The sequence below is a fragment of the Nicotiana sylvestris genome, chromosome 11 (assembly GCF_000393655.2).
Source record: "Nicotiana sylvestris chromosome 11, ASM39365v2, whole genome shotgun sequence".
Classification (NCBI taxonomy): Eukaryota; Viridiplantae; Streptophyta; class Magnoliopsida; order Solanales; family Solanaceae; genus Nicotiana; species Nicotiana sylvestris.
The window spans coordinates 77,043,471-77,066,033 of record NC_091067.1 but is presented as its reverse complement, the minus strand read 5'-3'; the positions used below and the strand labels follow the sequence as shown (position 1 = coordinate 77,066,033).

Sequence of the window (22,563 nt, the reverse complement as noted above, 5' to 3'; positions counted from 1 at the left end):
CATGTAAATAAAACCAGATAATAAATAAAGCCAAATATAACAATTATTCTAAACTCAAATTCCTGAACCTTGAACCAGAGATTCTGTGTTCTTGTCCCCAGCAGAGTCGCCAGAGCTGTCACGCCTCCTTTTTACCACCCCGGAAGGGTATAAGGGAGTTTTTTCCAATTTAAGTGACAATCGAAACATGATTATTTATTTATTAAATTCAGAGTCGCCTCTTGGGATAATTTATGGTGTCCCAAGTCACCGGTTTAGAATCCCGAATCGAGGAAATATTGACTCTGTTTTACAGTCCGCGAACACAGAAATCCGGGTAAGGAATTCTGTTAATCCCAGAGAAGGTATTAGGCATTCCCGAATTCCGTGGTTCTAGAACGGTCGCTCAACTGTTATTATTGGCCTATTTATTTGATATTAAACCCCTTTTAAACCTATGTGCATTTTAACTTTAAAACCGCTTTTAATTATTTTAAGGAAGATTTCAACGTCATATAAACACGTCTTTGGACCACGCCACATGAAATGCACCCACGTCCGAGACACATTTTATTTAACGTTGTTAAGATTTAGATTTGGGTTACATGAAATGCACACCCGAGTTTAGGGAGGTAATTTTAAATTACGCGCCTAAAGCAACTACGTATTTTCAACTTTGCGAGGGCCATGGAAATTCAACTAGATGGCACACCTCGATTTCCAAGGATTAAAATATTAATTAAATGAGGACCATAAATTTTTGAGATTTTGTTTGGCACGGCATGCCTCAATTCCAATTTTAAAGGGAATTCATGTTAAACTCTAGAGGGCCATGACCATATCTTATTTAACGGCTCGCCTCAACTGTTAAAAAAAACTTAATTACTTATTAAACTCTTGAGGGCCATGACCATATCTTATTTAACGGCTCGCCTCAACTGTTAAAAAAAACTTAATTACTTAATCATTAATGGAGCGGGGATTCTACTACTGTCCAGGCTAACTGAAAAGAGATTGTCTTTTTAGAAGGAAAGGTTGATTATTTAAAGAAACTGTTTGGGATTAGCGTGAAGCCCAACAACTTACATGACACAAGGCTACCCCAAATTGCCAATTTCATACCGAAATTATGTTGTGCCCAAAAGAAATCCAAACTGGAGGACGGACCAGCTCCACCAGACTTGGGACCTAAGATCGAGTCTTCACATGGCACAAAACATGAGGCACTCGAATCCACAGTTGCAAATCATATCGTTGCATGAAAATTTAAAACAAATATTGATCATCTTTTACACACCATGGCATATCTAATATCAATGGATTTCTATGCAGAAAGTACAATAAGACAATAATCCCTTCTGTTATCCAGCATTCATATCCATCATCATTTTTAACCAATCAGCATGCATATCCTTAAAGTGACATAAATTAAAAAACATATCTGCTAGTCTATACTCCTAACAAGAAGTTATATTTCAGCCTTTACCGGACATAGGTAACAATCAGAAATCTACACCAAACAATCCACTGATTCCAACTGTACTAGCACAGATGTAATACTGCAACTTGAATGAAAATAATTTCGATTCTAACTCATGTAAACTAAAAGAGCTAAACTCATAAATTATTCCCTTAGTATAAGCCAGGTTCAAAGGTAAAGACATAGATAAGCACACAGGGCAACGAAATCCAACAATGAATATAGAGTTTGATAAAACAAAACGTAAAGGAGCAACACCTAATGAACCAACATGTTCTAGATTTCGACTACATCATACTCATTGACAAACATACTAATCAGAACATTCCCAAACTAAGTATTACATGTTGTGAATGAAATTGAAAGAAAAAGAGATAAGCTCAAGCAACAACATCAGATTTCATTAACTTTTACAAAACTACACTTCAAACTACACTTAAGTGATGTCCATAGGGCCAAAATATACCTGGAATATGAAAGGAAATAAAGCAATGTGAGGCCAGTAGCCAAGCCGCAATATATCAGAACCCAGCAGCAGGAAATAACCAGCAAAACCAATTTCAAACCAAAAAAATGATGTGCAGTAGTCCAAAAAACCAGTTTCAATCTAACAGTAACCACAACAAGCTTCAAACCAAACTTTTAAAATCCAAAACTCAAATCGATTCGACCCAAACGCAAGACCTAGTCATTTTTAGCAACTCTAACTAAGCGATGAGGATCAGGAAACCAAGAAACCAGCAAATTTTTGTAGTTTTCAACCCGAAAATGCAGGGAATTCTGAGTGCAGTTGTTTCAGTTTTTGAATGATTCTTTTTTCTCTCCCCCCCCCCCCCAAAAAAAATCCTCCCATGAATGCCAAGTAAAGGTGCCTTTATAGGCAAGGCATTAGGGCAGCTTAAAGAAGTCAGATTTTGCAATTAGCCCCTTTTTACATTTTGGTTTTTTGCTTAAGAGTCCCTAGTTTAAATATCAGATTTTCATATAAGTCCTCACCCCAGCTTTCTAGAAGCTTCCTAGTTTGTTACTGAGATTCTCTTAACCCTAGAATTCCCAAATTACCCTTTAGGACCTCTATTATTACCCCTGGGCCAGGTAGAATATGGGTCAAATTGACCCAATTCAGAGTGTTAGTGAGTCTATTAGAAAAAACCAATTCGACTCTCTTTTGGGCTCTTTTGATTTCCCAATTCAAATCAAGATTGAAAACTCAAAAATTCTTGAATAATCAATTACAGAGTCTCAAGTCTTGAAAAGTTTAGGCCCAAACAAAAGCAAAAATCTAACACCTCTAAACTTAGCACCAGAATACAAATAATAACTAAACACATCTTAAAACTAACATGTAAATGGACGGTGTGAAGAAAATAAAAGAGTATGGGGAATAAAAATCAGAAAACTAAAAGAAAGGGTAGAAGAAAATGAGAAGAGAACAAGGAAATGGAAATTAAATAACAAAAGGTGAAGAAGAGAAAAATACCTAAAACAAACTCGGACCAGATCTTGAAATCGAACCCATGCCTTCAATTTTGGCTGAAATGAACCTTAATCATGTGTTTACAAACGAAAACACACGAATAAGGTTAACTTCGACCTCAAACCTTCAACGAAAACTCGCAAATTCGAGTGTTGGAAATTTAGGGTTCATGCTCTGATTTAAAATCCGAGGAGTTCGAGGAATATTCGAGGGAAAAGGGTTGGAGATTCGGGATGGGGAGACAGAGAGGGTTCTAGGGTGTGATTTTGAGGCGGGTAGGGGTGGTGCAAGGCCGCGCCGCCACTGGAGATGATGGTGAATTCATGAGGCGGCATCTCTAGGGTTTAGTTGGAGACAAAGAGATTGAGGGGTTCTGAGGGGGGTCCGTTTCGAACAGTATTATACTAAAACAACCTCACTTTCGGACCGTTCGATCAAAGAAGATCAACGGTCTTGATCGCCTGCTAATGGAGCGGCGTCATTTAGTTAAGTGTATAGGCGGACTGGGTTGGGGTATGGGTTTGAGCCGGTTTTTTGAATGGGTGGGGGTAAAATGATTTGGGCCGGGGGAAATTAAATTGTTTCTAGCCCAAAAAACTGACCCTTTCTAACCCCTTCTTTTGTTTTCTTTTCTTTTCAATTTTAAATCCCCTTTTTTCAAATTAAAATAAAATCTTAAATTAATTCTTAAAACTAAATTAACCTACAAAATTATATTAATTACCCAACATAATATTCACCACAAATAAATTAACTCCCAAATTAAAAGAAACTACCAAATTTAAGATTAAAAAGTTAAAAGCAAAGTGAGTTATTTTTGTGATTTTTCTATTTTTTGTAAACAACTAAATTTCTAATTAATTCAAAAATGCAAAATTGATCCTAACTGTAAATGCAATGTATTTTTGTAATTTTCATGAATTAAATAAAATAAACATGCACAAACAAATGCAAACAATAACAAAAAAAATGCTACAAAAATCCACGAAATTGCAAACAATGGAAAATTATTTTGTTTTGAATTTGTGGGAGTAATTCATATATGACAAAAATCACGTGCTCACAAGTTTTACTCTCATCCTCATATAATAATATAAAATAATTGCACGGCATCACCCTTTGTTCTTTTACTCTCTTCCTCACCAAGCACATATACATCAACAACAAGCAAGATAGGAAGCATGGATAACATCAAGAAGAGTGGTTAAGAAAAATACACTACGTGAATGACAATTACAACTTTTGCACCAATAAATAAATAAATAAACTTCAAGAACCCCATTGTTCAAGTATCTCAACAAAGCTCAAACATGATCTTCAACATAAGTATGGGACCCAAGTATCTCAATAATAACGCACATAGACATGTATTCATGATTTAGGTATAGTTATGACCGAACTTCTCACGACCCAAAATCCAACTAGATGTGATGGCACCTAACCCAACCCGCTAGGTAAGCCATTCCAAATGATAAAGGTGGAATCTTAAATCAAAGGCCCAAAGTCAACCAAAAATTCAAACCTGTGCCCGCACCTCGGAACCCGACGAAACTCACAAAATCCGACAACCCATTCAATTACGAGTCTAATCATACTAGCTTCACTCAGATCTGACTTCGAATCGATGTTCAAAACTTAAAAATTCACTCTATGAAATTTTAGACAAAATCCCCCAATTTTTCCTTTAGAACCATCACATTAAAGATCAAAAATGAAGATGGAATCATGGAATATAATCAAAACCGAGTCAAAAATACTTACCCCAATCCATGTAGTGAAAATCCTCTAAAAAATCGTCCAAATCCGAGTTCTCTAGCTCCAAAATTATTGAAATGATCTTATAAAAAAATCGCCCAATAAAAACACTAATGTGGTCGCTAAAAATCCAAAACTGATCGCTAAAGGTGCCAAATCTAGTCGCTAAAGGTGTGCACTAGAACTTGCTTGTACTAGCAATTTATTTTTTGCTAAAAGACTCTAATTCCCTCATACAAACTTGGAAATTGAATGATTCTTGCTCCTATGAGTCACAAATAATAATACGAACCTAATCGTTCTGTCAAAACTCAATTCGGACCTTATTTGCTCAATATGATACCAACATCACTCGTGAAATAATTAACTCATGCTTCGTAGTAAAAATCCAATCACGACTTAATAAAATTAGACCAAACATTACAAATCATTCCTATAAATTATTGTCAAACTCCCGGAAGTCTCGAAATTGAATTCCAATCTCTAGAACTAAAAATAGATCTTTGGATCATTATATGCTCATGCTCAAAACAATACCAAAACACCGAACGTTAAAAACCCATCCGAAACTCACTCAATCCCCTCGGACCCTATCCAAATATACCGACAAGTCCTATAACATAAGACGGACCTACTCGAGGCCTCAAATCACGCATAACAACATCAAAATGATGAATCGCAGCTCAATTCAAACTTAATGAACTTTAAATTTTCAACTTCCAAATCCCGTGCAGAAACATATCAAATCAATCCAGAATGAACCCAAATTTTACAAAGAAGTCTCAAATGATATAATGAAGCTATTTCAATTCCCAGAACCATAATCCAAACCCGATTTCATCAAAGTCAACTCTCGGCAAAACTTATGAACTTTTCAAACCTTCAAATTTTTCAACTTTCGCCAATTAGCGCTGAAACCTTCTAAAAATATCCAAACACAAATCTGAACATACTCTGGAGTCCAAAATTACCATCCGGATCTAGCAGAACAATCAAATTTTGTTTCGGGCAAATACACAAAAGTCAAACTTGGTCAATTATTCCAACTTAAATCTTCAGACATGAAATTCATTTTTCCAAATCACTTTCGAGTCACTTGAAAAACCAAGACCGACGATTCACACAAGTTGTAATACATCATACAGAGCTACTCATGCCTCAAACTACTGAGCGAAGTGCAAATGCTCAAAACGATCAGTCAGATCGCTACATAATTTAGCACATCAAATATTTTCACGAAGAGTCCATCATATTTCATCAAGTTTTAGTATGCTGAAGCATGGTCGCTAGCATTGAAATTTTTCTCATGCTATTATATAAGTCAAGTAAAACATGAGGAAATAAAATCATAAAGTCCATCAGGGTACAAAGAATAAAATAATCTACCTCGAGCCTGGATAACCTTGGAACATGCATATAAGCTCGTCACCTCGCATATACATCACCCCCGCATGTAGCAAGTAATATCATTTTAGTAGAAAAAAATTCTCTCGACAAATCTAGGCAAGAACCTCTTTTTGGAATAAAATCAACAATCCAACATGGCCTTTCCTTTAGAACAAGCCTCCAACCTAATTGAATCTAGCCAGATATCATCCAAATAATTCAAAACAAGCTTTAGAAACTACCCACAGATAAAAAAGGTTCAATCTTTAACTAAATTAAAAAAAGTCAATGTTATATCCCTCATTTTTGTACGATAAAGTTTCGTGGTAAATTAATCGACGAAAGTTCGGGAATGAGATAATTGTGAGATCATAAGTATTGTACAATTTCAAACAAGTAATAAGTAAATTCGCGAAGATGAGAGGGTGAGCGAATCAAAGAAAATGAATTTCGTCGAAATTTGACATTTTGGGGTAAAATATGGTCTAAGCTATAATACTCCATATTTATGGACTAGTGCCATATAAGGTACCACATGACCATGATAGTAAGGTGTATAAAGTGTATTAAAAGTGAGTAGAATTTATGTAATTTGAGATAATTCTTAATTATGTGGATAATTGGTTAATTATTGAATTAATGAGAAATTAATAAGTTGATTAAGGTGTAAGTGGAGGATTAATTAAGGTCTTTGGATAAAGACCAAGGTTTCAAGTGCGGCAGCAATATAAATCATATTTGATGACTCTTAAGTCACCTTGAAAAGGTGGCAACATTTGGATTAAATCTTCTATTAGGCTTTTCAAGTCTTGTCTATCTGTTTCTGTATTTTAAAGCTTCAACTTCAGCTCATTAATATATGAAATTGCATCTCCAAGCAGTGATGCCTTGTCAATCTTGGACACGTTCGGAACAACATCTCTTAATGCATAGAACCTTTGGTTTAATTTCTCTCTCCTTTGCCTCTCTGCTTCGACGTGATTCAAAGGTTCCTCCCGTCTATTTGGTGGATTCCTTCCACGCTTCTTTGGAGTTAAAGAGTGTATCAAGAAGCCAAATAATACAGACGAATATTCCCTTGCTTATAGTAAGCAAACCATCCATTACTAATAGATAATCTTGATTCATAAGCTTGCTAAAGCTCACGGGTGAGGCTCAAAAATTTCAAGAATCTCTTTTCTAATTCACAAAGGAATATGAATTAGAGTTTAGCAAAGTAGCGAATTTTAAGCAAGAATTTCACACAAAGTTACCCTGCATAATAGCAACGGGATTTGCAATTCTAAGAGAGCACGGTACAATCTTTCTCATGAACATCGTATGAATTTTTCTATACTTCGATCCGATGTTATGTGTTGTCGCAATTGATGTGTGTTGGAAGAACCGTCAAGAGAATCGGCTCAGGTATGTTAAGGCTAAGCCCTTTCTTCATTTTGGCATGATCTCATAATTACACGAGTTTGATAATGAGGCATAAAGAAAAATTCATATCCCGAAATTTACATATATTTTCCTAGTCTTGTAAGTTACAATATTCTCCTTATAGGGACTTTATATTCAATTGAGTATTTCTTTTTTTTTTCCAGTCATGAGAGTAGAGAATCTATATATACAGTATTACAGTATTTCCATTACCATCGAGCTATAATTGATGGGCAGACCCCTATTGGGCAACATCTGATCACATGGTAAGTTATATACCGAGCCTATTGTGGCCAAGCGCCTATGAGCGAGCCCAGTTAGTCGAGATATAGAGCCTAGTATGGCCAAGCGCCTACGAGCGAGCCTACTATAGCAGAGCAGTTATATATATATATATATACACCAAGCCTTATAGGGTCGGATAACTATGTTACTTACTATATTGAGAGAGTTGAGTCAGTATGAACAGGTAAGCATATCTTCAAATTATCTTTGACTTCCAGTTGCTTTCACTATTATATTACCAGTTCAGTTTCAGATTTCAGTATATTGCCTTACATACTCAGTACATTATTTCGTACTGACGTGCCTTTTCTGAGGGCACTGCATTTCATACATGCAGGTTCAGTCAGACAGATGGGTAGATCTCCTCATTAAGTGTTGCCCGAGTTCAGCTTGATCGGTAAGTTCCATGCCTTTCCGAGTTGCCGGGTCTAGAGCTTTATATACATTTTATGTATATATGTATATATGTTATGAGTAGGCCGGGGCCCAATTTTGATCACAGTATATCCATCAATAGAGGCTTTATAGACATATCTTGTTAGTTAGGGCAGTATGTTGGGCTTGTAGGCCTTTTATGTATACTTTGTTGGTTTTCCAGCTGCAGTAGTTATGACGGCCTTGTCAGCCCAGCTTTATAGTGATGTTTAGCCAGCATTTGCTATTGTCTTGCAATGTGACCCATGGCCAAAGTATGACATTGTATGTTCAAAGTACCTTAGTTGCAAGTTGATATGCAAGGATAGGTGAGGCACCGGGTGCCAATCTCGTGCCCAGGTTCGGGGCGTGATAGTCAACAAAAAGTCAATCCAGACCCACATGATCAAAATTCGAGATTAAGACCAAATCCCAATTAATCATTCACCCTCGAGACATGATATGTGATTTGTTTTGAAATTCGACCTCAATTCGTGATCTAAATTTTAATTTTATAAAATTCCTAAATTCTACCCAAAACCCCCCAATTTCTACTTTTAAATTCATAGATTTGATGATGAAATTCATGAAAAAGTTAATTGAAATTGATTGAAAATAAGTTAAAGTTACTAACCAATGCATTTAAGAACAAATTTCTCTTAAATAATTGCCTCTATGAAGTCTAGGGTTAAAAAATGGTGTAAAATGAGCTAAGTCCCAAAACTCCCACATTATACCCAGTTGCAGATATTGCAATTGCGAACTCTTGTTGGCAATTGTGACGTTCGCAAAAGCGAACAACTGGTCGCAATTACGAACCAATCTCTGAGCCTTTAACATTGCAAAAGCAATAAACTCTTCGCAAATGCGAACTCTGGGCAGTCCGCAAATACAAACAAAGCTTTGCAAATGCAACATTATCCTCGCAAAAGCAAAGGCCTCCACCTTCGCAATTGCGATCAGAGCTTTGCAAAAGCGAAGCTGACCCAACCCCCTCTAGTGTAGCGAATGTGAGCTTGGCATCGCAATTGCGGTGCTCGCATTTTGCGAATAGGTCCTCGCAAATGCAAGACATGCAGATTGATACCAGCAGAAGTTTCCCCACTAAACTAAAACCATCTGCAGTGCATCTGAAACTCATCTGAGCCCCCTGGGCTCCAACCCGAATATTCACACATATATAAAAATATCATACAAACTCAATCGCTAACTAAAATCATCATAATAACATCAAATATCAAGAATCGATCATTAAAACTCAAGGTTTTTAACTTCAAAACTCATTTTTCCAACTTTTCATACAATGCGCCGAAACGGCCTTGGGTCACCCGGGACCCCACCCAAATATGCTTACAAGTCCAAAAACATCATACGGACATACCGAAATTGTCAAAATACCGACCTGAAGTCATTTACCAAAAATATTGACCGTGATCAACTCTAGTCGTTTCTAAAGCCAAAAATTACTTTTTCTTTAAATTTCCACATAAATTTTTTCTGGAAAGCGAAATGGATCATGCACGCACGTCATAAATTATCAAATAAACTTTGGAGGGGGCGGGGGGACTTGGAACACAGAAAAGGAAACTAGTAATTAAAACGATTGGTCTAATTGTTACATACTCCCCTACTTAAACATACGTTCGTCATCGAACGTGCCAATAGCCATTCCCAGGCCAGCAAATAGCTGAATAAACTCATCGTACTCATACCCATGAGTAACCCCATGCTACCACAATCCATATAAGTCTATGAACACGACCCTGACTAAAGATTTTTCCTTCGACCTTAGATACATGGCGTGAAACTAAATCCAATATTCGAAATCCCCTATAAGATCTAATTCCTGTACATATACATTGTATCAATCTCATCAAGCTGCATCAAGCCGTCAATACACTGCAAAGATTAAACCACACGATGTACCCATAACTCATGTACTCACATCAGTAACCTTCCGACCACAATAGCTGCACATTACTACACCTAGTATCAGTAAAATATTTCATATAAAATAAAACCTTGTTCCAAACCCTTGCGACGCTGCTAATGACAAAAGAAACATGCAAAAAACCATAACCATCCATGAAATCAATAGTCGTGGAGTTCTTTTGTCCGACAAGGATCATTACCAAATTATGCGCAGAATAATGATATTACTCTTCCAAACATTCCTTAACCCAATACGATAGTGCAAATTCCAGGTCCAAAAACCTTATCTCACCCAGTACAAGCAGATTAACAGACAGTTCACACCAAAAGCCACATGTGTTTAACTAGAAAATAAGAATTTCGTTCAAAGCCTATTTTTAGAGGTACCCGGGTTACTGATAATCAAGAAAAGGAATATTTTTGCAATAAGAAAGGAAAATTATAATATGAAATAGTAAAGCAATCAGCATAAAGCAAAAGTAAATAATTGTATTCCAGTAATAATCAGAACGTATCCATACAAATGACATTTCTCTTCCTTATATAGTCATCTCTAAGTACAACATCTTTTCCCTTTTATGATCAAGTCATTATGAGCATTAATGACATTAATGAAACGTTATAATTGGTAATTGTAACTGTTTCGTGAAGATTCTGTAACGTTTGTAATCATTCATGCTCATTAATTGAAGACCAATGAACCTGTCCTTTTTACTGTCTTGGTTCATTCCACCGGTGTCTCCTCAAATTATTAAAGAGACTCGAGCAACCGCTTCTTCTCATCTCTTAGACGTTTTGCTCGTACCTATTAAGACTCACGTCTTTTTTAAGTACTCTTCTTCAGCTGTCACTTTTCTAATGATCGGCGTGTCTTGCCATGTCAGCCACATAGTTAATTCCATGTGTAATACTTATTTTCTCCAATACAGATAGTCTCTCCACTTGCCAATTATTCAGCAATTGAATATTTGGGAAGTGGATCTCATTCAAAGCGGGAATTTTTGCCGCCATTTCTCACATACCATTATACCTTCTTCTGAACTGATGCGTCATATGACATTTCCATTTAATGCATATGACATATGGTGGTCATCGATTGGCTCTGCAAATCTTCAGCGGATTCTAGGGCATTTTTACGGCTGCATCAATCACGAAGTGACAGTTTTCATAATGATGTTTCCATCATTACCTTTTTCGTATGACGGTTGCTTTTGCGTATAAATATACCATTTGCCTTTACTGTCACGATTTTTTTTCTTCAGTGTTCTTTATCCACATCCTGTTCTTCAATATGTTCTACTTCTCCATACAACTATGTCTTCTTCAAACCCTGATCCTCGAAAAGTTCTCATTGTAGATGAACTCCCCATTGCTCCTACTAGAAGTAGGAGATGTGGTAGGTTGCGTAATTTAGGGCCAGTTTCTATACGAGGTTCTTCTTCTCAACCTAGTTCTACTCCTCCATCATCTTCTAGAACTTGGGCTTCTTTTTAACATAGATCTTCTGCTAGAAACAGAGATTCTAGTGAACCAATTCGTGAACCTTCTGTTGATGAGATCATCCCTGCTGAACTTTTCTTATATTCTGATAGAGAATCAATTAGGAATCAAGTCACTTCTATGATTTCTCATGATCGTGCTGATGTTTACCCTTCCCAGATTACTGAGGGTTTGATTTCTATTGTACGTAGAAACTGTCATTGGAAATTTGATTTCCTAATTCTGGTCACCAATGAGAACCAAATGATCACTTCATTTAAAGCTGGTTTTTCTTTTATGTATACATATCCCTTCGCATTAGGTTTTAGGCCTCCTACTCACCCAGTTATCGAATTTTGCCATTTTTTTTATGTGCGTTTATGACAGATTGGCCCTATTGTATGGAGGGTTGTGGCATGCCTTAGGTATTTGGAAAATCTGGCACAGTTACCTTTCTCCTTTTATCATCTAATCCATCTTTACTCTCCCAAGTTATTCCGTCATGGGATTTTTACTCTCGTAGTAAGAAGTAAGGGAGTTTTGGTTAGTCCTGAAGATGACAAAGATCGTGATTGGTATGCCCGATTCGTTGCTGCTCCTACAAGTGGGTTAGTAGGTGAAGAAAGCATGCTCTTCCCTGAGAAGTGAAACTTTGCACGTAAGTTTTTCTTTTATTTCTCTTTTTTTTTAATTTTTAAACTCGTAAACTTCCGAACTCATAACTTTGGAACTTGTAAAATTTCGAACTTCTAAACCGAAAGATGAAAAAACTAAAACAGAAAATATATAAAAAAATTATTTTTTTTCGGGGAAGGGGGTGGGGGGTGGAGGGGGAGGAGCTGTGCAGAAAAACTAAAAAAGCAGAAATTTAAAATTACAAAAAAAAACTTAAAAAAAAAATTGTTCGGGGTTGGGGGAGCAGTGGGTGTGGGGGTGGGTGGTATAGAAAAACAGAAATTTAAAAATTACAAAAAAAACTTTTTTTGTACGAGGTGGGGGTGGGTTTTTGAGGTGGGGGTGGGGTGCAGAAAAACGAAAAAAATAGAAATTTGAAATTATAAAAAAAATTATATTTTTTTTGCTGGGAGTAGGGGTAGCAGGGTGGGTGGTGACGAAAAAAACTGAAATTTGAAAGAAAAAAACCTTTTTGGAGAGAGGAGGTGGGGGTGGGTAGGCGTGGGGTCGGGGTTGAGTGGGTGGGTGGGTGGGTTGGTGAGGGTGGGAATAGGGTAGGAAGGTTGATAAGGAGTTTTGGAAAATGGTTTCCCTTCTCTTAATAAAGAAAACATTTTTCCTTAATTGGAGGAAAATGAGTTTTTAAGGAAAATATTTTCTAAAATATTTACGTCAACCAAATATGGAAAAATTGAAAAATATTTTCTAAAAAATGTTTTCCTTTCATACCAAACATACCCTGAGTCTTACTTGTTTTAATCAGTACTAACATCACCAAGACAGTACATTATTTTGATTTCCCAATTCCCGTCCTAATCCTTAACTCTGTTACCATTAAAAAGATACCCACTCCTATATTTGAGGTGGATTGATTAGGATTTGAAATTTATGGGATTATAAAGTTTAATATTCAATGAATTTCTCAATAAATATACAGGATTTAGATTAAAAGTATTGGATTTTATGAACGTGTACTTCCCATGCTATCTCCCCGGTGCTCCAATACCTTATACAATTATACTATATGTGCTACTTTCATGTCCAACCAAACATTCACTAGAAAATGATCATGAAATTGATGATCTTACACACTTTCACATGAGAACATTAGTGATCCATAAAATAATTCTCTAAAATAATATATTTATAATGGAGAACATTTTCCTCCCAACAAACGCATGATGAAAATATTTTCAATGAAAAAGGTCATTTTTTTGGTATTTAATTATTGAAAATTATTTTCAAGGAAAATATTTTTAATCAAAAGGAGAAAAATGACTTGTCCTAATTATGTGTGTAAGTCATTGTCCTTTACAACTGTTCGAGCCCTTATTGCATGTTCGAGCTCTAAAGTTGAAGTGAGGCTTGACTCTCAAGTCATTCCCAAGAGAGGTAGTTTCAAGTACCTTGGATCGGTTATTCAGGGGATCGGGGAGATTGACGAGGATGTCACACACCGTATAGGGGTGGGGTGGATGAAGTGGAGGTTAGCGTCGGGAGTCTTGTGTGACAAGAAAGTGCCACCGTTACTAAAAGGTAAGTTTTATAGAGCAGTGGTTAGGCCTGCCATGTTATATGGAACTGAATGTTGGCCGGTAAAGAACTCACACATCCAGAAGATGAAAGTAGCAGAGATGAGGATGTTGAGGTGGATGTGCGGGCATACAAGGATGGATAAGATTAGGAATGAAGATATTCGAGAGAAGGTGGGTGTGGCCCCCATGGAGGACAAGATGCGGGAAGTAAGACTCAGATGGTTCGGGCACATTCAGAGGAGGAGCACTGATGCACCGGTGAGGAGGTGTGAGCGACTGGCTGTAGTGGGCACGCGGAGAGGTAGAGGACGACCTAAGAAGTATTGGGGAGAGGTGATCAGACAGGACATGGCGCGACTTAGGATTACTGAGGACATGTCCCTTGACAGGGAATTATGGAGGTCGAGCATTAAGGTTGTAGGTTAGGGGAGAGTTGGGAATATTTATACAGCACAATAAAGTGAGACTAGCAAGTTAGGAGTTAGACTAAGAATGTCATTGGTCGTTTATTGATGCAGGGCTTTACCTTCTAGTTTTACTATACCAGCCAGCTAGTTCGTATTTCGTATTCTGTATTTCATATCTCTTATATATTGCTGTTATTTTATTATGCATTTTTATGATACTAATATATCGGCTCCTGTTGCTTTTTGAGCCGAGGGTCTCCTGGAAACAGCCTCTCTACCTTTCGGGGTAGGGGTAAGGTCTGCGTACATATTACCCTCCCCAGACCCCACTTGTAGGATTATACTGGGTCGTTGTACTTAATCTAGCCAACCATTTGACATTATTATCAATAATCTTAATGCTAAAAACTTTCATCGAATGCTAGTTAAGTTGGTGACATGATTATCAATTTTGATGAAGCTTTCTCAAAGACTATTTTTTGTTCTCCAACCAAATATTTATCCTAATAAATTAATATGGACAACATTTTTCTTTATACCAAAGACACATTGATAATCCAATTATTTATCACATATCGGTGTAACAATTGGCGTTTTGTAAAAAGTAAAAAACTTTAGCTCATAAGTGATCAGGGTCATTTTTTTCTATTTGGTAGAAAAATACTTTCTTCTAATTCACTGATGTCATATCCATTAAATTAATGACATATTGTTTTCTTCGCCTTTCTGCTTTGAATAACAAATCACGCGGCCGGAGCTTAAAGAAAGATTTCTTTTTTATTATATATATTTTATTTATTCCACACAAAATAATAGTATTATAAAATTTCACAATAAAGTTATACTTGTACTAAATAATAAATATACAGTAGAATATGTCACTTTCCAGATATTGTACTGTATTAAGTATGTTGACCAAAAAAAAGTAGTGTATTAATTATGAGAAAGTTTATTTTATTACACAAATAACCAAATATGTTAAGATTGTTTTTGTTTACCTTTTGCCTATTTACATTTTGGTTCAAAGCTGAAATTCTGTTGGGGAAAAACAGAGGAGGGGCGCGCGGTTGTTTTTGAAATTCAACAAATTGGCAGTATGTTCATGGCGCCCTTCACCGCGCTAAACCCTAAATCGGTTATTCCCATCCCCCACGAAAGCCAACAAACAAACACAATATCTCAGACACTAAAAAAATCCAATCTTACGGTGTAAAACAATTTCTTCTACCTCTAAATCAGTTGTTTGAATGGCGAACGAAGAAAATAAGGCGGCGCCCACCAACACCAGTAGGGCATCCAATAAGCGAGCGTTTGATGATACCTTAGCCGCTGCATCCTCCAATGGAAATGATCCACTACTGAAACGGGTCGTGTTGGGCGAGCTTACCAACTTGGAATATGTTGTTGGGTCGACCAAAACGAACACCCACAACTCCAAACACAAAATCAAGTTGAAAAAAACTGCTCCTACTAAAAGGAAAAAAATTGCTATACAGAGTTTCAAGTCCGATGCTGCTACTAATTTTAGCCCTAATGATGACTTGCAGAAATGTGCTTATGCTCCTCTTATATATCAGCATCTTCACTCCTTGGAGGTACAATAATTTTGGCAACTTTATTATGTTATGCCACTTATTTGAACTTCTTTTTTATTTGGTTTGTAACTTGCTCCAAAAAGAAAAAGGATGACACGGGTTTAAATGGATATTGAGTATTCTTATAGTCGATCCAGATTAATTAGGAATTGAGGCATGGTTTTTGAAATTAAATGGAAATTTGTTGATTAGCATTTTTGTTTGTTTTGCTTTTTAATTAATGCGCGAATGGACAGTTGGATTATTTTGTTAGATTGCCTCATAAGAGTTGTTATTATTTTGATGATCTGATATCTCGCTCTCTTTTTTGGAATATCGTAATAGTTTCTATTTAGATAGTAAAGTTGGTTAGCCATTTTTTCCCAGCTGGATTTGGATGAAATTTTTGCTCACATTTAGGGTATATTTTGCATCTTGGCTTTTGAAGTATTCTGTATTTCCATAGTCCGTATTTTTGTTAGACTTCTTGATCACAAAAGCCTGCTTCTGTTTCTTGTACAGTGCTATTCTTATTTTTTATGTGTTACTATGATTTATTGTTATCTTGAATTTGTAAGTTTCTGCTCTCTGAGGTTCAGCTGCATTTGTGTAAATAAAATTTATCATTCATTTAATGATCTCCATTATTGTTCATCCTAGTTGAAAATTATGTTCATGTGCTTTATAGGACAATGTTGTTACCGACCTTTTCTTTTTGAGGTAATGGCAAGGTGGGTAATGACATGGGTCTTCCTTATGATAGCCTGGTTACTGTTAGACAAAGGTGGATTCATAAGTTAAAGGCAATGGTACATTTCTAAATATTAGTCCCTCGGCACGCGCATTGCCCGTGTATGTCGAGTCATGTAGGAACTTTTGATTATTGAACTCAAAACTTTTCTTAGTAAAACAAAGAACTCAGCCAATGTTTTCCAAAAGCGCTTGCATACATCATCTAATTAAGCCTCAACTCTTCTATCATTCTTAATTAACTCGAAATTTGGATTAAATGAAGTACTGAACTCTTTTATATTTAAGTGACTAAATTAACTTAGCACTTTCTCAATGTAATGAGATTGACTCAATATATATAACCCCATTATTTCTTTTAATCTTGATACTTAATAAGATAACAAATTTTCAAGATCCTTTCTTTCATATGTGGAAGATATAAACCCATCGTTTTTATCTTGCCATTCATACAATTACTTAAAATCAACAAATAAAATATAATACAAAACAATCATATATCTACCAAGAATTTTGTGAGAGTTGAAATACAAAATTTGAATAAATATTTTATATCTCAAGTACTTCAAATTATATTAAATACTAAGTCTAGTAGTGACTTTTAATTATAAATCAAACGCCCTAAAACTTTGAGTATTCTAAGTGGCTTTTTCATAAAATTTATGTATCAAACTTTACTCACTGCTTTTCATCGTCAAGTTAAAGTGCTATAACACACATTTTCTTCTAAAATAACATTGGCATATAATGTCTTTACTCTTTAATAAAAAAAATGATACCAAATATAAATATCATTTTTTATGATTTAAAAATGGTAAAACAGTTTTAACTTTTAGATATCTTCCTTGCAGATGAAGTATTTCATTTTATCTCATAACTTGAAAGTCAAATCCATCTGCTCCTTACGTAACATAGTTATTTGTCAATTTAAAACTTATTTTATTTGTCACGAATAATTAATTTTAATGAGCATATATCAAAGAGGTTGTTTTTAAACTTAATATGCATTTCAAGATCATCATAGGTGTGTCATCTATTCTAATATTTCTAATAATAACATTTTCAAAATTTACCAAGATTGGAAATTCATAAACAAATAGAAGTAGAAGTAAGAAAGTAGAACCTGAGTTTAATCACTTTCTTCTCATTTTACTACTTTGATGTTGTGTCTTAGATCATCACAAAGTCAAAGTCAAATGGAAAACGTTTTTAATTTTTTCAATTTATTTTAGGCTTGTGTCACCTCATAAAGGGATATGTTTGCCTTTGGCGTGATGCATAACTTGAAAAACCTTTTACCAACATGAATCATGAATTAAAATTGCACGGCTTCAGCTTTGTAACATCACATGCACCAAAAACTTTTGAGAAACTGCCTCCTTGCTTACCCTCTCTTTTCTCGAGCCATCAAAACAGTTAAGATGGACAAAATCTTAGTCGGTAGTTCACTATTAATCTCAGCCCTTTTTTTCATATGTGCTTCTCCAATCAATTTGTAAAATCAGCAAGTTTGTGAATTGAATGGTTCTGTTGAGCCGAGGTTCTCCCGGAAACAGCCTCTCTACCCTTCCGGGGTAGGGGTAAGGTCTGCGTACATCCTACCCTCCCCAGACTCCACTAGTGGGATTTTACTGGGTATGTTGTTGTTGTTGTGAATTGAATGGTTATGACTGTTATGCAAGGGTATTAAGCATCAGGTTGGTATTGTTTGTAGGCGTCTGTTTTTATAAAGAGGGTAATTAGGTTTTAAAGAAGGGCAATTAGTAATTTAACTTTTTAATTAAGGGCTTCCCACTTCTAATATAATATTTAGATATGCATCTATTCTTAAGAGACAGTGGATATACCCGTGCAAACGCTGCTTATATGCTGGATACATCTTTTCAACAAGGTGAAAGACCCGATGGCAAATGACTATCAGCTTTGTATTTTCATGTGGACATAAATGGGTGAATTTGTTGAAGTGTTTGTACACTATCAGGAATTGTGAGAAATAGGCGAAAAGCCAAAAAGGGAAGAAGGCTGTCTCACCATTTTTTCAGTTTCATTTGTTTTGTAAGACTTACCTTATATGTCCCAGTAGCTTATTGTAAAACTTTGTACATTTTGTGACTGCTCAAGGACTTCACCGAATTGAAATAAATTCCTTCTGAATGCATCAATCTGATGCTGAATTGTTATCTAGGTTGAGGCAAGGAGGAGGCCTTTGTCTAACTACATGGAGAAGGTTCAGAATGATGTGACTCCTACTATGCGAATGATTTTAGTTGATTGGTTAGTGGAGGTGGCAGACGAGTATAAACTTGTTTCCGACACCCTTTATCTCACAGTGACATTCGTCGACAGATTTTTGTCTTCTCACGTTATGGCCAGGAATAGTCTCCAGCTACTTGGTGTATCTTGCATGCTTGTTGCGTCGTATGGTTCTTGAAACCCTTATTTCTAAATTTAAATTGTTTGTCACATCAGATTTATTCATTTTGTATACTTGATGTTTCAGAAAGTATGAAGAGATCAGTCCTCCTCATGTTGAAGATTTTTGTTATATTACAGACAATACATACACCGGAGAAGAGGTTGATTTGCATCTCTTTCAATCATTTTGTTTAGTAGCATGCAAACTCTTTTACTGAATGAACTGGATTTGAGTTTCAGGTAGTGAACATGGAGAGAGATTTGCTCAATTTTCTGAATTTTGAGATCAGTAATCCCACCACAAAAACTTTTCTCAGGTTCGGATGCACACAAGATACTACTAGAAGCAGTTGATCGCCATTTCCTACTTCAAGCCCATAAGTCAAATCCTAGTTGTTGCCTTTTCTATTCATGCATTTATCTCTTGGTAATCTAGAGCTCTATGGATACTCGACTAAATGGCTAACAATGAAATTTTCCTTGGTGAATTTGCAGAATCTTCACCAAGGTTTCCCAAGATAATGTTGATGTAAGTCATGCTTATACATCTCTGGTGCTTTCAAGATTTATTTCCCAGTACTTATTCATTACTTTCTCTCATGTAGTTTCTAACGTTGCACTTTGAATTCTTGGGCTGTTATCTCGCGGAGCTGAGTTTGTTAGATTACAGTTGCGTGCGATTCTTGCCATCAGCGGTTGCTGCTTCAGCTATCTTTCTATCAAGATTTACACTCTTGCCTAAAGTCCACCCATGGGTAAGACTGGTTTCCTTTTGTCACATTTCATGTATTGGAGCATCTCACATGTGAATAGAGGTTATCACTTTGTTTGGTGATAGAATCAGCACTGAGAAGCAGAAGGGAGGAAAGCAGGAAAAGAAAAAGATGAGAACACTTCCTTTCAACAGGGGGAAGCAGTGGCTCTTTGTAACCTAAACATGACATAAGGGGCTTATTGAACTTAGTGTCCAACTTCACTTAGCTGTTTATGTTTTACTGATTTTTTAATCTCTAACATACACACAAATTTAAAACTACATTCTTCTAAAACATGGATGCGTCTTACTTGGTTGTTATAAAACTTCCATAAAGTTGAACTCATGAATACTCAATTAATGTTCTGAGAACTGTGATGTTAGATATATTATTGTATTAGAGATCTTCGTATCCAGCCGTAGAATCAGGTTTTTAATGTTGAGATCCTATATAACTGTATCTTTACTTGAATGACTACTAAACATGTAGTAAAAACCTAGCATGTTAAAATGAAGTCTAAATAGACCATTCTAGCTCAATGTCTCTTACGTGAAGCTGTAGCTGTAGTATATAGACAACAAGTTTTCAAACGTGAAGTGGTGAACAAACTATGGTCATGAATATGTGCCTTATCTTATGGTATATTTTTGTTTATATTATTTACAGTAAAACAGTTTTGGGGTATGGAAATTGCCAAAAGTGCTAGGATGATGTCTGGGCTTAGGTCCATATGTGATCCTCCTATTATCCTATTTTGATTCTACCAAAAAACCAGGATTATTAGGAACATATGCTTGTTAGGATCCTATGGTAACTTCAGTAATTGGACTTCCAACCTATATATATATATATATATATATATATATATATATATATATATATATATATATATATAGGATAGAAGGCACAGTAGACAAAAACATAGAAACTTGAGCGCTATTCTGGAATGTCCATTGTTATGCATTTAAGGCCAACAGTTAAATCACAAATTTAACACAATTATCATAATCACTTCATTCAAATCTGATATTCTCTCTGCTTAAATTTGAATGTCTTGGTTTGATTTTGCATAACAGTTGAAGTAACAGCTAAAAGTAGTATTCTTGTGTGCTTCTTGTTTAACAAAAGGAACATATGCTACCACAAATTAGCTTTTAGTATTATTTTAAAAATAGAATAGATGAGAAGTTGTATTCAGAAGTGTCAATGTGACTTTCATTTCTTTCTTTGTAGAGTTTAATTTGTTTGATATGTTTCTTTCAAGGAAAGTGGACACTATTTTGGCATACATTAAGAAAACAAATGTAGGCATTCAATAAAAAACTTGAAGAGTTTTAAAATCTAGATGGGTTTCTCATGCGTTAAATTCTCTAGAAGAAGCTTCTAAGATTTTACTTAAGAGAAACATTCAGCCATTTATGTCAAATGCTAAAATTGCCCGCACTGATATGTAAAGTCCAACAGTCTGAATCAGTTTTTTTGGTTTTGCAGAACTTGGCACTACAACATTGTACAGGTTATAAGCCATCTGAACTGAAGGATTGTGTTCTTGTAATCCATGAGTTGCAATCTGGTAGAAGGGCAGCATCTGTGCAGGCAGTAAGAAAGAAATACATGGATCACAAGGTACATAGTTTAGATTTTGATATGAAAGCACTTTCTAATGTACCCAGTAGTTTTTTTGGTTGTGAATTTTAATGTTGAAACTCTTAGTGGCACCATTAATTTTTGGGTGAAAATGCATTTGAGGGGCTTCCTCCTAAATAATGCAGCCACTAAATTTACTAAGCTTTTGCTAAGGGCACCGTGAGCTTAATTACCTGAATACTTAACAATTTTATCCGCATCCTAACGTATTCCACCCATCCCTTCGCCATTGGGATGCAGTACAAGTGTGTGGCCGCATTGCACCCTCCAGATATTCCTGCTTGTTTTTTTGATGATGCTTGAGGAAAACAATCGAATGAGATGGTCAAGCCAATTTTCAGCTTCCCCAAAGATAAACAACCAAAGAATATCACTGTACTGGATTTTGCTTGGAAGTACACCAAGCATTCATTTAAATTTTCTCCATAGCTGCTAACAGATTTCAACTTATCATTGTTTTCCCTGGCGAGAGACTTGAGGATTGCTTAGCTCCAGCAATGAACACAAGGATGTGAAACTCATTAGCTTCTTTAATGGTTTGGGATATGATGTATAGATTGTGTTAGTGCAGAATGATCGTTCATAAGCTGATGTTGTTATTTTTATTTTTTAGAAATGGGAAATTTTGTAAATTTTGTTAGTGTAAATACAGGTGGATACTGTTCATTGCAGTATCCTAGCTCAGATAAATATCAACTCCGCTTCAGTCTCAAATTAGTTTGAAGATTGACTATATGAATTCTTTGTGTATATGCATCTCTTGAGGAAGTTAAAATTTTATAGTGCACTGTTACGTTCCTACTTTAGCAAACTTGATATATATGGTCCAAAACATTAAACAACCCTCTGTTCTTGAAAGAATCCTTTCACATTAAACATCAGTTTTACAAAACTTACAAGTCTTACCCACCAACTACCAATACCATATAAAAAGAAACGGAAGTTTTGTGGAGAATTCGTAAAAAATCCAATCAGACCACAATTTAAGAATCTCCAGATTAGGAAAATACTTGAGTAATAATATCATAACTTGCATGAAGTCTTCATTAACTCCCACGTTCGGTCTTAACTACTTCAGCTTATCAAAAGAGACCCGAGTTACTCTTACTTAGGTAGAGGGACTTGTGACTTAGGTCACAATAACGAACTTAATTTAATATTATTTCTCGGTCATAACAGAAAAAAAACTACACAAC

At 35.7% G+C, this 22,563-nt stretch overlaps 1 protein-coding gene across 1 annotated transcript; it reads left to right on the top strand.

Moving 5' to 3' along the window:
- Positions 1 to 15,246: 15,246 nt before the first annotated feature.
- Positions 15,247 to 22,165, top strand: LOC104221436 (G2/mitotic-specific cyclin C13-1-like). Its single transcript, XM_009772505.2, has 8 exons — positions 15,247 to 15,821; positions 18,736 to 18,968; positions 19,051 to 19,126; positions 19,206 to 19,282; positions 19,461 to 19,494; positions 19,571 to 19,720; positions 21,212 to 21,346; positions 21,608 to 22,165. Exons 1-8 carry the CDS (start codon positions 15,474 to 15,476, stop codon positions 21,668 to 21,670), a joined length of 1,116 nt encoding a protein of 371 aa, XP_009770807.1. The 5' UTR covers positions 15,247 to 15,473; the 3' UTR covers positions 21,671 to 22,165.
- The last annotated feature ends 398 nt before the right edge of the window (positions 22,166 to 22,563 follow it).

Excerpts from the sequence above, each read along its gene's own strand:
- LOC104221436 (XM_009772505.2), top strand. The coding sequence starts at position 15,474 with ATGGCGAACGAAGAAAATAAGGCGGCGCCCACCAACACCAGTAGGGCA. Across the intron at positions 18,969-19,050 it reads TCTTGCATGCTTGTTGCGTC|AAAGTATGAAGAGATCAGTC; the intron begins GTATGGTTCTTG and ends TTGATGTTTCAG. Across the intron at positions 21,347-21,607 it reads AGAAATACATGGATCACAAG|TACAAGTGTGTGGCCGCATT; the intron begins GTACATAGTTTA and ends ATTGGGATGCAG.